We start from the raw sequence: 16,660 nt of genomic DNA, 5'->3' as shown, positions 1-16,660 counted from the left end.
CTCCCGCGCGCAGCACGGCGCCGTGTCACAGAGATTACCCGGCACATGGAGACAGTCCATTAGTGTACGTTGTTGAAGCGTGAAGGTGGTGATAATTTTATGTATTGTAACAGTGATCTGCATTCCGACGGATTATACCGTTGTGTTGTGCGGAAGTGTTGAGCGCAACATTTCATCATGTCATCAAATGAACAGAAAAGAAAGCGAGTGGTACTGTCCATCGACAGCAAAACAAAAATTATAGAAAGATTTCAGAGTGGAGAAACGATTGCAAACTTGCGACTGAGTTTAATGACGGTAACACAACACGGCGCGACATCATAAAAAATCGCGAAAAAATCCTTCAGTTTGCTTCACAGGCTGACACTTCAAGTGGATTAAATAAATGCAAGACGATGATAGAATCCACATTTAGCAGCTTGGACACTTGTTTGTTTGAATGGTTTCAACAGAAAAGGTCGGAGGGTGTACCATTAAGTGGCGTAATTTTATCACAGCAGACGTAATTTTTTTAAAAAAAACTAGGCTTGACAGAAGAACCATTTTCCTGTTATATTACTTCTCCGTTATTTTATTAGCACCGACTGTACGGAAGTGTGTGTGTTGCAACTAGTGCTTGGCACGCAAGATAAATTCAGCCTATCACTTGCTGACGCGGCGCAGTGATACGACGGTGTTTGTTTATTTAAAAACTCAGCTAAGAGTGAACGGAGAATAGATATAACGACCCCTCACGGTTCCCGAGATTAGGGTCGTTATAGAGAGGTGGTCGTTATAAGATTTCCGACCCATCTGCAACACTAAGTCATAATAGGCCGTTTTTGCACTAATTCCACGTTCAGCAAGCTAAAAATAAAAAATCTAACATTTAAAATTCATACAAATAAAGGGGGATAAAAACACAGTGAATTATACGAGACAGAGACACCGTTTCAAAACCATCAAATCAAGTCTCAATTGACTGGTATGAAAAATCTTATCTCGAAAAGAATTTTGAAGGCAGTCGTTCTGTAAAACAATAACCAGCCCGATGGTGTTACTGACAACAGAGTAATGAGCTAAGTGTGGCAGCGTCGCTTACGGGCGATGAAAAGAATGCGTGACCTTGGCAGCTATCAGCTGTCTTGGGCCCTCGGACTGGTGGGTGGCTAGTCACACACCTCGGTGCAACGACTCGCGTGCCCATGTCTCCGCACACGAAATACTTAAAAACCACTGCTGCCCAGCACTAAGCAGTCCGCTTCTATGTCAACAACGCACACGCACACAAAGCATGTGTATATATGTAATCTCCGAATGTCCACAGATGGCTGTCTGTGGTCTAATGACCTTTGAGGCAAGCATGACTCGGCTAACCGCGATTTTCGACTATCCGACTCACTCGTCCCCTTCATTAACACGGATAATCGGGGTTCTACTGTATTTAGATACATCGTCTGGCATACTAGATTTGTTTAAGAAATATTTTCTTAAAAAAAGGAGCATCTGCTGTTTCTTACTGCACTCCCTTCTCTTAACCAAACTGTTTTCATATGTTTCCGGTCTTCTTCATTAAATTTTTCTAAACATTTCCTTTTGCATGTACATGGTTGTTTCAATCTCGTAGCCAACTGTTTTATTTCTGTCGTGGAAATATATGACTTGCGTCGTATTCTGGCTGTTTTTTTTTATATTATGGGTCCATTTTGCTGAGTCTAATTTTTACTTTCTTGTGCGCTTCTTTTCTTGAAAATTATATTCCCCTGCTGTTAGATTAGCTGTGTTACACTTCACTCTCTCTTGATGACTTGTGTAACAGGTGGATCTTTTACTTTCAAAAGGCAAAATAATGATTTTATTTTGATATAAGTACCTCTATGTTTATTTAACTTTTGATTACTTTCACATAGAATAATAAACTTGATAAATTGATTACAAATATATTAAAATAATTAAATTAAATTAACATGGATTTAGAATGACATTATCTAAAAAAAGGCTGGCCCTAATTAGAAAATTGCCATTAATCATTGGACATAATTACAATAGAATCAGAAACAATAAACAGGTTAAGTTTTTTACAATCCCAGAATGCTTAGAGCAATTAAAGTCCTGAAAGAAAAATTTCTGGTGTTCCGATCTTTTCAACGTCGTGATTTAATGTTATTCTGAAGATATAAAAAAACTAAAGGACTGGAGGTTTAACGTTCGCTGGCCAAAGTTGAGCTGCTAACGAGGCGTCAGGGCACCTTAGTCGTCCTGATTGCTGGAGGAAGGACTCGAGAGTGGTGTTCTTAGGTCCGCATCCGGCCCTTGAACCCTGTCTGTGAACAGGTCCGAATCAAACATGATCTGAACATGACCACAGACAGTTAGCAAAATAGGCAGAAAATGCCTACTAACAAAGATGATTCTGGTCGGGGAATAAGGTTTGTCAAAAACTCAACATACAGGGAGATGGCTTCTAGCGTCATCCAGGGTGTGGAGCTCGCGAACACACAGTTGTCGCGCACGTTTCCATGGCTCAAAATATAGAAAATATTATGAAGTATTATTAACGAAGCATGACTACTTCTACGAGGTACGCAGACTGACTAATTACTAAAGTTGTGGGGATCACATCCCTTGCCTAGCTGATTTACATCTTTAAACAACGACCGAAGTGAAGTCTTGATGTGCGGCTCGCCGACGATGCGGTGTGGTCAGTCTGCTGTCGCACCGCGAAGTAAGTTTGGGGCGGCAGCGACTCGTAATTAAAAGACGACGTCAATCAAAAGAAAAGGGGGAGGCTTCGGCTTTTGTACCGAAAGGTTCCGAAGATTTCCGAGGGAGTGGTCGAGAAATACTAACTTCGATTTCTCGAAGTTGGTGGTACTGGCCAATGTCAGCACGACCTACTGAGGGGTGTCCGAAACAAGGAGAAATTGACTCACACAAGGCGACTGCTAAAGCATTGGGCTTATGGAGGGGACTAGTGCAGCGCTCTGGTGACTTGCAAATGAACTACGGGGCTTGATTGTTATGTGAGGTGCCAGGGGGCAGGCGTTTAGCGGGCATTCAAACACCCAGGGGAAATAACTCGCAACCCTGCCACGAGAGTGCAGCTGCGATACATTCAGAGACAGTTTCGTGGCCTTGAGACTGGCTCAGGGTTGATGCCCGGCCATTGCACTGGGCCTGGTTCCCTAGAAAGGCTGTAAGGGGTGGATGTGAAATGTGCTGCTACCAGTGGGAAACACACACTGCAGAGGCCTGCGACGTGTCGAGGGCTGTAGCAAAATGACCCGTGCTCGTGCCTGAAATCGCTCGCGTAAGGCTGGCTCTCAGAACCTAGCTGCTCTAATAGCTTGCAGGACATAGCACTTTTTTGTCACGGCTCGGAGGAGAATTACAGGTGACGGACGTGCACCAAAGGCGGGCATAAGACAATAGCAATTGCTGGGTCATTTGATGGTAGGCAAAATTATATTTATGCTGGGAACGATTGGGGAGACAGGTCTGACAAAGATTAAACGGGAGTGTACAGGAGGCGGAAAAAGTTTTAAGTTGTTGCAGCAAAAATTGACTGGCGACATTTTTCAAAAATTCAAATTTAGAATTGTGCCAAAAATACTAATTGGCGGCACAGCTGGTAACTTACTCTCAGCATTAACACTAGTTTGAGTATCATGTCGTTTCTTACTTCGTTTCTTGCGTGGTTCTACATTTGCAGAATCAGAAGAATCCGAACTTTCCGTTGGAATATATTCAGATGCAATAGCTAAAAACAATGAACCTGGAGAACTAGCTCTCTCGGATGCTGTGCCGTGCTGATGTTCTGAATTTGACACAGGCTTTAAACCTAAAAAATGAATAAATACACTTCACTAGTTTGATCAAAATGAGTACTGCAATCTGAGTTGAAAAACAATATAATTAAGAAAATTGTAGTAAAATATAGGATTTTGTACGTATTTTTCTTTACCTCCTGTTCCGTCTTCTATTTATTTTGTTAGGTTAGGTTCACTATTTTCAGAAGTAGAGGATATAGGCACATAATCAGTGGTAGTTTCATGTGTGGAGAAACCATTAATAGACAAATCAACAGTATTGTCTGAAAAAAAAGTCATTTTCAAATCAGATGTCCCGAAACTAGCGAGACCTAATACAATAGGAACTTAAATCGTTCAATGTTTTTATAAATCTAACTCTTGTAACAGATATGATTTTCTTCATAAAAGGTTTAAAAAGTTGCTCTTACCTGTTTCTTTACTTGAAGCTTGTTGACTAAGCTCTACCATACATCTCCCTCTTGATAAAGACATGTTTTCACAATATTAATGCTTAATAATAACAGCTAGAGAATAAACAATGGAAAGCCAAAGTCATAGCGCATTTTGGTGTTAAATTAACCAAATTTGACATTGGCTATTCTAGCAGTGAAAAACATGGAGGAACCTTCACCAGTGTCTACATTGGTTCTTATTGCAATAAGTACTTTTGTGTTTATGACATGACATTAGTCCATTGGAAGATATTTTCTGTCGTTTCCTTTAAAGTTTTAAATTTGGTTGTTTTAGCATATAAAAGTTGGAAACTATTGTAGCTGATTACATAACCTAACTCATTTTCATGAAAAATAGACATTGGTTGTTCTTGCATTAAGCCACAGAAATTTGTCACACCATTTATCTTTATAAGCCTACCATTGCATACTTTGTATGACAAATACGACACCGCGTAACGGGAGATAGGTTGTTAAGTACTTATCGTCAGTCATCTGGTTGGCTTGCTTGCCCGGGTGTGACTTTCAACTCATGTTGCGTACCTTTCCACAAACTTTCCAAACCATTCTTTACTGGCAGTGAAACCGATATTACTGTCCGGATATGTAAATGTTAATTTTTCAAAAATTAAAGTGCTTATTCATGTATCACCACTTGGTTCACACATATCCTGTCAGTCCTGTGATTTTTTTTTCATTGCACCAGACTTATATAAACGTTTGATAGAGTACTTTTTTGTACGATTTTGTGTACAGGTGACTTGCTTAAAACAAAAGTCTGACCAACATAAGTGTGGCCTTCATGACATTCTGCATGCCATAATACTTCAAGTTTTGTCTCAGATACTTTAACACAATGCATTACTTTCTCACTTGGAAGCTATGCTTCTAATATGATTCCAACTGCAGGTGCTTGTGCACGTACAGTTACCGGCAGATGAATCGGCATATGTTGCGTGTGTTTGTGGGAGTTCCCTGCCAATAGCTACACTGATGTTCATCACGGCCTAGTCTGTGGACAGGCGACAACGGTACGGCCCGGTGGCATACGCGCGGAGGTAAAAACATTTGGTCCTTTACCCTCTATAGCTGCATGAACTCGCGATTTTGTTCTAAATGAATGCAGCTTTATTTGTGTAACGTACAGCAAACTTGGTTTAATTATTCTTCACACACTATACTGCTACGGTAATAAGAATATGAAATTCATACCAACCATATTTGTTCTGTTACTTTGGTGGAACAGAGGTAACCCAGAAATGATTGATTTCCCTGCAACTTTTGATTAACTGACGAAAGGTTATTGCGCAAGTAGCAGACCCATACATGATTAAAGAGAAATGCTAGTTTCCTTAACCGTATTTCTGGGACAGACATCCTCTTTCCACTAGAGTCATAATCCAATGAAGTCATCTTTCGACCACAAAAAAATATATCAACTTAAAAAACTAAATCTTTCATTTTAAATATTTTACAATAGAACTCTTTTTTTAATTATTTTTGGAAATAATATGTAGTAATAATATTATAAAAGTGAGAAAAGCTCTGACTTAGCACTTAACGATGTAGCATTTGCATCATTTTTTAAGTAGTAGTAAACTTATTTTAAAGAATTAAATTTCTTAAAATATTTAGTTATAATTTTGCATTGTTTTTATTGAAAATAAAATGCATAAAATTATATATATTTTTATTTCAATAATTTTCAAATTGAAATAATACAATTTTTGTTACAAATTATTTAACCACAGATAGAAAACCAAAGTTCTTGTAGAGTTTGAGATTTACAAATTCCACATAGAAATCATTTAGTGTTAATTTTCATGTTGTATCAAAAATCGTTCATATAAGAGAATAAACAGAAAATATATCTTGATGAATGTAACTTAAAAATATCCTAGGATATTAATTAGATATATTTATAATAATCTGTAGATAAGACAAAGTGTAATAATTAGTGTCGCAATATCGTGCTGGCCACAAGAGCTTAGAACCGCTGCAGCTTTGATACACCATGCGACAGTCGGGCCGCTCTATTGAGCCAACTTATTACACTAGACCAGGGGTCGGCAACCTTTTGAGTCGGAAGAGCCAAAAATTAAAATTTACAAAATTTCAATGTTTTTAAAGAGCCACAAAATTTTTTCTTGCCAACAATAAATAGTACCTACTTGCATAGATAAAGTTTTTTGATGAAAAAACTAATCTATTTATTCATAAGAAAAATTTATTCATATATAAGCCTATCTGTTGGGTGGGCCCGTAAGTACTCGGGCGGATGGATGGCTTTAAATGGATAATTTAACTGCTTGATGACATTTTGTTTAGTAAAATATAACAAGCGTGGAAAAAAACCAGACTTACTACTGGTTTGTAATAAAAAAAAGTATTTTCTGTATAAATGACCTGGTGATGCAGTATTTCTGGTACGGAACTAAATAGCCGCAGCTTCACATCCAAAGAGCCGCATGTGGCTCGCGAGCCGCAGGTTGCCGACCCCTGCACTAGACTCTTCATAAATATACTGTCGTAAAGCTAAAAGAATACAAAAAAACATTTATGAAGAAACTTTTCACATTGGGTACTTCATTTTGGTGTAAATTGTATTTTTATCTAGGTGCCAGAGAGAAAATTATGTATTTCATAAAATTATTCATTTAAATCTTACTTTTAATATTAACACTCTGAATGTATTTCAACATTAATGTGTAAACTAGGGTTTCTAGATTATTTTGGTATGTTTATGGAGAATCTACATTGAAAACTGCATAAATAGGAATCATTTTAATGGACTGCTGTAAGTCTCTGTTAGGACTTAACTGTTTGTTTTTGGTGATATGCACAATGTCTACAGCTGTAAACTTTCAGTATGTTAAGCATTGTCGACTCTACCTCTGTTAAAAAAATTGAGCTTTCAACAAATTTTTCACTGGTTGGTTTTTGCCATTTTATGTCTTTGCTGTCTGGACTATTACTAATGATGCTCACTCTGTCCCTTTAACCTTTGCAATTTTTTTTTGTGTGGCTAATCTTTGTCAGACTCCAGCCTGCTGCTGCCCAAGGGGGAGATACAACTCAACACAGCCTAATGGCAGGGGGTGCATGTGGGTGTATGCAACACAAGTTAAACTACTGTACATTCCAAGAGAAGAGTGTTGTAGGCAGCAGAACTATAACATATTTAGTGTTGCATAAGAGGATAGTTTTTGAGTGTCACAAATTACTAAAAAAATCTAAACGGATTTGATTTTACAAATTAAGTTTCAAATTATCAAGTAACAAAATCGGATAATTTTACATCATGTGATTAACAGTGGTTTTTATCAAAATATTAATGCCTAATTCAAGCGAAACATTTGGCCGTTGATTAATCGTGTTCATAATAAGTTATCTTGTTGTGCAGTCATTACAGATCACAACAAATACAATTTATTAGGAAAAAAATGGATAATTAATCAAAAAAATGGTACCCAAAATCCCTAAATCATAAACTTTGAAAATTATGCTGCTTAAACAACAAACAACTACAATTTTAAAGTGTCCATGCTCAACTCTTTAAAATAGAAAAATCTGTTAAGTATGGCTGTAATGTTTTGAAAAAGTTACTGAAGTAACTTCTTCTCAAATATTATGTATTAGTTTTAGCAAAAAATTTAAAAATATATCATTGTGTGTGCTATTCTGTTATAAACTAATGGATAATGACTTAACCCAACATTTGAGCTTAAAAAACTCATTGTAAACCCAAGATTAACTTTTAATAATACGAGCAATGTAATTTTCCACCTCCATGATAGTGACCGTTTAGAACCATGTTACATTAGGCTTCTATTGTCTGAAATGTATTGTTTATTATAAATTCTATTTAAGGAAGTTGTATTTATAAGGTTTTTATGTGAGTGTAATATTTTTATACTCTTCTTGCAATTGTTTTGTTGTTAATGCAGGAAAAATTATTTTTTGAATTTCAGGTGATGTTCTTGTGCGTGTGAACGAAACATGTGTTCTTGGTTTTACACATCACGACATGGTAAGCGTGTTTCAGTCAATAGCTCCGGGTGAAACTGTGACGCTGGAAGTTTGTCGAGGTTACCCTCTGCCATTTGACCCTAACGATCCAAACACGGAAGTGGTCACGACTGTTGCTGTAAATGCACCAGGTAATTGTTTGATTATTAATATTTCAAATTAAATGTCTATGATTTTATATACCACCTTAGGCATGAATGAGTTGATGTGCTGAGTGTTTGGTGTAGCTGAGATTCAAATTTATTCTCGGCTACATGAAGAATGGAGATTGTGGCAGTAGAAAGAGTAGCAGGAGAATGGAATTTGGTAATATATTAAAGGAACTTTAGACAACCTTTTATAACCCAGATATTAGGTTGTCTAAAGGTCTCTTAAGTCACTAAAAAAGTAATGAAAGTGAAGGACTTGTCACAAAAGTCACAAATAATCCTGAAATAAACAGTAACAAAGCTGGAAGGTAATTTTCAGCAGCCTTTTGCCAGTTAGTTTTTTTTAATGCCTCACTTCAGTTAAGATTATAAATATTTAGAAACTATCCACTTAAATTGTGTGAACACAAAAATCAATACATTTCTGTGAATTGTAGATCTTTCATATTGTGTTGAAGTTATACAGTGAAACCCTGTTAAGACATTTTTCAAGGGACTGGATGATAAAAACTTATTAACAGGGAAAACCTTTTAGAAGGCAAATATTACGAATTAGTTGCTTAAAAAAAAAAATTATCATTAAAGTGACATACTTAGGTTATGGGCTGTTTGTTCAGCTTTCATTTTTAAAATTCTGCCATTTGTGGAGATTCCATTACTACAAATGTTTGTAGTTGGTTAAAATCCATTACTTTTAAATGTTTATTATTGAATTACCCTTTAAGTTACCTTGAAAACCACACATTGGAGACCCTTAAAGGCCCTGTTTGCATCTCTAATTTTATTTTTTATTGGTAGTGGACACTTGTAGGAAGACCCTTATGTATTAGCTCTATCAACCAATGGCCAAAGTGGGTGGGGAAAAATTAATGTTTGTGACATACCTTGAAAACCAATACATTGGAGGCTCTCCGAGCATGATGCTACCTGTATTGTGGTTGATTCTTAAATTTTAATTTTTAAATGCTAGTAGATACCTATAGAAAAGTCCTTAATTCTATCAGCATCATTGCACATTTTGATGTAAAAAAATAAAAACCGCTACAGAATTTGCCATAGTTGCGTGGAATGGCGTAGGCTGTTGTCCCAAGCTCTCTGTACTATGGCACACTGGGCGGTAAATGAATTCAGAAGATAGAGCTAACTTCAGAACAGTTAGCATTCATGGTACTGGTGATAACCTCTGCCGTTATGTTTTCCAGCATTTTTTAATTTTGCTTCAAGGGTATTACAAAATTTATAAATACATATTTTCCGGGCTATTCTTTGTCTTAAATACATGTATCTAAATATACCGGGTAATAAATATTTTATTTACAGATGAACTCTCAATAATAACATGTTTACCATGATGGGCCGGGGAAAAAAACATGTAATGGCTAGAGGCACTGGAAAATCGTAAAAACGATATAGGCGCGAATAAAAGCGACAAAATGATTTACCGACGAATAAACGCTACAATCCCGTTTTTAGAAGTAATTATTAAAATTTAAAGTAATATTAAAATTTCCAGTAAATTTTAGGTTTACCTCATATTTTTATATAAACCATTTCTTATTATTAACGGCCTATCCTCATACAATAAAGAACATTCTTTATTTTATGCATCTTCTTAACCGTGTTTGAAGATTACCTAATAAATGGTGACGATGGCGAGCCATGTAAACAATCAACACAATCTATGAATCTTGTAAATAACACGAAACACAATTTAAATACGCATAGGCTCGCGCGGAAACTTAGTTAACGGCAAACGTAACGTACGACCCATACAAATGTAAAAAATTTAAGTGAGACTTTTATTTACGTTGCATGAATATTTTCACGGGAAAGAAAGTGAAAACATTGAAGCGGCCATGTTTGCCAATGTGTGCGTGCGTGTGTGATATTAACACAAGCAATCATATTATTTACTGTTAAATGACAACAACTAAAATATGAAAATGCATTAATTTAAGTTTACAACACACACAGCTTATATTTGGCAACTACAAAAAAAAATTACGAAACACTACTTCAGTCAAATTTGTTAGCACTTTAATGGGAAAAAAAAGATGGCAGCAATTTAGCCATATGCTTTTGTCACTCATTTGTTGAACGTACCTAGTGTTTTCCTAATTTCCTAACCCGAAAAACAAACGGTAATCTGTGAAACTAAAATATTGCGCTGCAATTTACAATAAAATTAAGGTTATTAACCAGTGTTGTTGCTGAACGTTTTTTTTTAGCAAATGTAATTTAATTGTCACAGATCGAAGAACCAGCATGACTGAAAAGACTTTGGAAACATGCTAAATGCTGTCTTTTAATTTTTGTTAGTGGCATATGTGTTTGGTAAAGTTACGTTTTATTTAAGAACTCTGTAAAAATTATTTTTGATATTCGGCTTTGTGAAAGTGATTTTTGACACTTATGTTTGTTACTTGAACACATTGACTGTTTTTTGCATTGATATTTTAACATCTCAGTTTGAAATTCTTAGTTTCAGTTTTAATTGATGTAGGTACTTTACAAATGTGATATTTAAACTTTTATGTTACATGTTATTAAAGGGCAATTTTATATTATATGAATAGCTATACTATTGTGAATTGTGTATATGGAAAATTTTCAAAACCGTTTTGAAAATATGGAATAATCGAATAATGAATAATAGAATCACGTAAGAATTTTCTAGTCTATTAAAATTAAAGCTATATAAATGCTATATGGCAAAATATAAATGCTACGAACAGCCATTATAAACGCTATTTTCCAGTGCCTCTAGTAATAGCTGCTGATCGCAACTGTTTTGTTTACATGAGTGAAGCACCATAAACATCTCTGTCACGGACGACCAAAATTAATGCCATGTTAGAAAGATTATAAACAAAATAATTTGAAAATTTCTCATGAACCACACATTACAAGTTATCACCTTTTAAATGAACGTTTTATTGCAAAAAAGCCATCTCTCAAAATTGATTTCCCTACAATTTTCCGTCACGTTTATTCTACCCATGGCACAAATTTTCATATCCTGAGCTTTTTTAAAACATTTATTTATTTTTTTCAGTATGCGTACATGATAGCTACCATAAACCTTGGCGATAATTGCAACGTCTTACAGAAAAACAAAATCACAAAGCACAATCAACATGCAAGATGTCCATCGTTCCTATAAGCAGTAGCAGGTCAACCAACCTTGGAGCTTGAAGAAACCTGTGCATTATGCAGCGTTGTTGCCATGCGGTGTTATCAAGTTTTGAATAAACTTGGTACAATGATTTTTTAAATCATGTTCTACCAAAAATTGAGCGCAATTTACGGGTAAATACGATAAAAGTCCTGCCAAAAATGGAGAAATATATTCATTACGTCCACCATATAAAACTTTTACCACAATTCTCAACAAACAATGAAACTGAATTAGCTACTCCTATTGCTGTAAAAGTTGTCACATGTCACGCAATCAGGTCAATGAATGGCTAGTCGTTTGTTTTTGTTGTGTATTTGTCGACGTTATGCCTTGAACGAGAGAAATGGTGTACAGATGGAACAGCCTCACAAAGGATACGAATGCAAGCAGATGACTGGTTGAAAAACATATCATAACAGCGTGCTGCGTGCAGTAAAGGTTTTGGCGGTTATATTTGTTATTGTTTTGAAACAACTGTCTAAAAGTTTAAGAGTGTAAAGATAAACTTTATTATATTATTTTATTCCTGAAATGTTGAACGTTATATGTGGGAAGCGTTTATAAATGCAAACGTTTTGAATGGGAAAAATTAACATAGAGATATATGGAAGTGATCAGGGGAATAATTATTTAAACGTTATAAACGGGAAAACATGCGGGAAGGTCTTAAGTGAGTTTTACTGTACTTCTGTTGACACGTAATGAAAAAAATGATTTGATTGAATTTTTATGAATTGTGCACACCATGCAACAAAATTTTATTTTGGTGAAAAAAAGGCTACATACAAATAAAAAATATATATGTACTTTTAAATCTTATATTTTAGTGATTGATTTTGAATATTGGTCCATATAATTAAAAACATTTATTTATTGTGATTAATAATGATAGAAATGTGTTTATAAATTTTTCAAGTTTATTTATATAAGTGAGGTTATGTTCCTGTGTGTATAATTTATTTTCATTATAAACTATAGATTATTACACTATTGATTAATAAATAATAACAATAATATATTAGAATGATCATTCCATACATCATTGATTTTAATTATTCATTAAAATTTATCTCAGTTATTTTACTAAATTGAATATCGATAATTATTGTATACTTATGTTTGTGTTAATATTGAATACTGAATATTTATTGAAATTTTTTAATTTGATTGAGTTTGTACTTACAACCATATTTATCATATCACTCCAGTCCTTATATTATTTTAATTCTATTTTTTTATTTTCATCCAATAATAGTTAGTTTTTTATTATGCTAAGTAAGTATAACTTCTAATGCGTGTACATAAATACATGCACCCATTTTTTTAAAATTATAGTTATTATATATCTAAAAGATAATTAATAAAAAAATTAATACTAATTTTTTTTAAAGGCCTTAAAAGATCCTGAAATTGGTTACACAATATATTCTTATGGTTAAAATCTCTATTATGTACACACTTGTACAACCCTAATGCGTGTAGTAATTTTGCTAAGTAATAACTACGTTTTGCCTTAATCTGTTTGAAACTTTGAGTGTTGAACAGGAGGGAAAGCGAAAATGGTCGATAAGTAAATATGTAATGGACATTTGCAATGAGCATAAAATATGTCCCACTATTTGGCAATGATTTCACAGTGAAACCTTGTACACCAATCCCTTACTTAGCACAATTAATGTGTTCCTAAAAATGTTTATGCTATTCAAAATTGCATATTCTGAAGCATTATTCTTCCATAAACAGCAAGGTTAATTTACTTAATGTGTTCCAAAATGTGTAGGGAAATATTCTTCACGTAATATAAATGCGTAGAATAACACTCACGATAAACACGTCTCACCATTTATCTACATAAGCATACCTAGAATACTTTGTATGACAAATACGACACCGCATTACAGGAGATAGGTGATTATGTACTTCAAGATTAAAGTGCTTATGGTTCCTATCTAGACGCGTGAGAACTCGGTATCTGTCCCGATGACCTTGAACGGAGCGCCCTGGAGGCGGAGTTTGTAGCTGGGGGCGTTACAGTTCTTGGCTCGCCGCGCATCTAGGAGGGGATGACGGCGCGTTACCGCCCCTCCCTCGCAGACAGTCGGCTGCAGGCGCCGTGGAGGAAGGAAGGCTGGAATCCACCACCAGTTCCGTGAATGTAGCTGTGTTTGGCTTTCGCCCCAGCACAGTCGTATGACATTTGTACGCAGAGTTCTGAAACATTGCTTCTCGCTCGCACAATTTCTGTCGCAAAAAATAAACTGCAATATAAATATAAACTGAATACTTCATGCTAAGAACGTATACATAAATTGGCTGTAATTGTAATCTAACTCTACTCTGTAAAGCTATAAATTCCTGACATTACAGGTATTTTTTTTTTGTTATGGTTACTGGAAATTAAATATTATTAGAAAATATACGTAGGTCCTTGCAAAAGACGTGCAAAAGACACACTTCCAAAACTTTTTTTTTTGCCTGTTCCATCTGCTTTACCTTTATTTATTCATGTTAAGGGGCCCGCCTACCTGGTCACACACACGGTGCGCAGAGCTTCAGGAAAAACAACGCGATTTCAAAACTACTCAAGATATCCGAGTGGGGTATGTTTACGAAAAGCATTTAAGAGTTCGCTGAGGCCCGAAAAGTACTTTTAATTTTGGATCATGTTTTTAAACTGTATTTCTAGAAGAGTTAAAATGGCTGAAACGCATGTTTTCAGAGTAATTTTTAGGTGTAAAACAAGTGGTAGAGATTCTTGAAAGCACTTAAGGGACTTGTATTACACCTTTATCTTCACTTACCCGTAATATAAAAATACGGTCACCGCACAAATTTCACAGTTATCAATTGACGACGAGAAGACTGCGCGCCAGTTCAGAGCCTTGAGCTTAGAGGCGATACCGCGCTAGAAGCACCATCAAGCGTCGCGCTTATCATCCCGCCTCACTAACACACATACACCCCTGACGAGGCGGGCCCCTTAAGGACAGGTGTTGCTCACAGTATCACCAGAGCAGCCGGAATGTCGTTGTGTACCCTGAATCCAGCATTATGCGGCAAAACGAAAAAAATTCACCTGCGTTATTAGTAACTTGCTGGTCTTTTTACTCTGGAATAGTGATAAATATTTTAATGGAAATAAGATAACACGTAAATTATTTATTTTGAATTTTTGTTGCCTAATTTCTAAAGCTAAATTTTATATATATATACTTTTATATATGTACATAAATTTTCCAAAATTTATCAGTTGTAAACGAAAGGCTGAGAAGCAGTAAGCTGTGGACCGATTTAACAACCACTACATTATATATATTATATATATTTATATTCACAATAATATACAATACATACTTTCAAATGAAAACAACACTAAACCAAATGGTTAATTTGTATGACATCTCAAAATACATAGGCTACACTTGTGGTAAATTCGTCGACAGGAATGATACAGACAACTTTAAGACAATCCGCAATTTTGTATATACAATCTCATAGAAGACATATTTTTACATGAGGGCAATTTCACGCAAGTGGTTAGATTCCATGGTATCATAAAATACATACGCCTGCTGTAATAATTTGTTGACAGGTTATGTACAAAATCTTACATAGCATATCATTTCACATGATAAAACTGTTAAACCAAGTATTTTAGATTCTATAGGTAGTATCTCAACATACAAACACTTGCTGTTATTATTTCGTCGTTAATTTTACGATAAAAAATTACACAAATATATTTAAATTTACAGTCATAATACTTATTTGTACAACTACAGTAGTTAACAAAAAAATTGTTTTAACAAAAAGAAGACATTTGCGACGTATAGCACCCCATCACGCATGTTCCTCCGTCTTAGAAGTTTTTATAAAAATAGATGATTGCTCTATAACAAAGCATAACTTACACTGTTGTCAAACCATATCGTCCACAAGCACTGCCGAACATTTCCCTGAATGCATGTTAGATTGCAATGCATTATTTAGTTCCGTAATTTTGTCGTAAGTCTTTGTTAATTAGGAGATAGGAATCGTTATTGCAACAAAAAAAGATTCTGCATTTACTTTCCGTGCAGTAGGTACCTCAGTCCTGCTCAAGTTCAGAGCTGTCAAGCCTGTATCCCAACTGAACCTAACATCAGTCTGTTGACTGTATAGCTAAGTTAATGATTCACTTCAATATGAGCCAGTTGTTGAGAACTTGAAGGCGTGTTCTTGGATGATTTTAACATCCTATCTTGTTTCTTTTGAAGTAAAGCATCAGTTATGTAAATGGGGTCTCGTTTTTCCATGCTACGCGTGTGTCTCGGATCCACCAATTCAGGCAACATGCAGTGTTTATAAAATGTGACAAGTTTATTTTTCATTTTGTTTTCCCAGAATGTGTCATCTTTTTCGATCTTCGTGATTGTTATTTCCTTTTCGGTAGATGTACAGACAGCAAATAAACAAACATCTCTCTGTGTGACATGCAGCTGACCTTATATTTAATAAAAATATTCTTGTTTGTTATTTAAAACGACAGAATTCATTTTATCATCCGAAAACATCAGGTACTTCAGTTTTCCTTCTTTCATGGTTTCTCTTAGATCCTTTCCATATGCAGATGCAGGGCACTTTGTTTCCACTATTGTATTACTTCCAATGAGGCCATCAGGTGTAGCACCGATGAAGGGGTATTGTTTATCTATAAAAAGTCCCGTTTAATCTGAGACTACATAGTTTTACAACGTGCACACTCATTTCTTTTTAATGTCAGAAGATAGCAAATTTGTTATAAGAACTGGAATTCTATTGTAGGTTATGAGCATGTTATAGATAGCATCAATATTATGAAATACTTTATTTTGAATTATGTCCTGAAGTTTTTGAAGAGGTACAAATTGCGCGTTTTAATATATTTCTGGCATACTAAAAAACTTTCAGGTTTTTGGTTACATCAGATTTCGGTAGAGGTTTTAGATGTACTAACGGCCCTGAGTAACAGAGGAGGTATACTGCAAGTATTTACGAGTGATAATTCCAGTTCTTTAAAAAATAAAATAGCTGTCCAAAGAC

General features: G+C 35.2%; 1 protein-coding gene across 11 annotated transcripts in view; it reads left to right on the top strand.

Moving 5' to 3' along the window:
* LOC134529396 (membrane-associated guanylate kinase, WW and PDZ domain-containing protein 1) overlaps positions 1-16,660 on the top strand; it is a 356,729-nt gene that overhangs the window by 159,551 nt on the left and 180,518 nt on the right. For all 11 annotated transcript variants that reach the window (XM_063363421.1, XM_063363420.1, XM_063363424.1 and 8 more), the window contains one exon: positions 8,215-8,403. In XM_063363421.1, coding sequence (XP_063219491.1) covers positions 8,215-8,403 — 189 coding nt within the window. The remainder of the gene's footprint in view (positions 1-8,214; positions 8,404-16,660) is intronic.

The sequence above is a fragment of the Bacillus rossius genome, chromosome 2, assembly GCF_032445375.1.
Source record: "Bacillus rossius redtenbacheri isolate Brsri chromosome 2, Brsri_v3, whole genome shotgun sequence".
Lineage (NCBI taxonomy): Eukaryota > Metazoa > Arthropoda > Insecta > Phasmatodea > Bacillidae > Bacillus > Bacillus rossius.
Note: the sequence above shows the minus strand (reverse complement) of the source record. Positions and strands in the feature narration are given on the sequence as shown.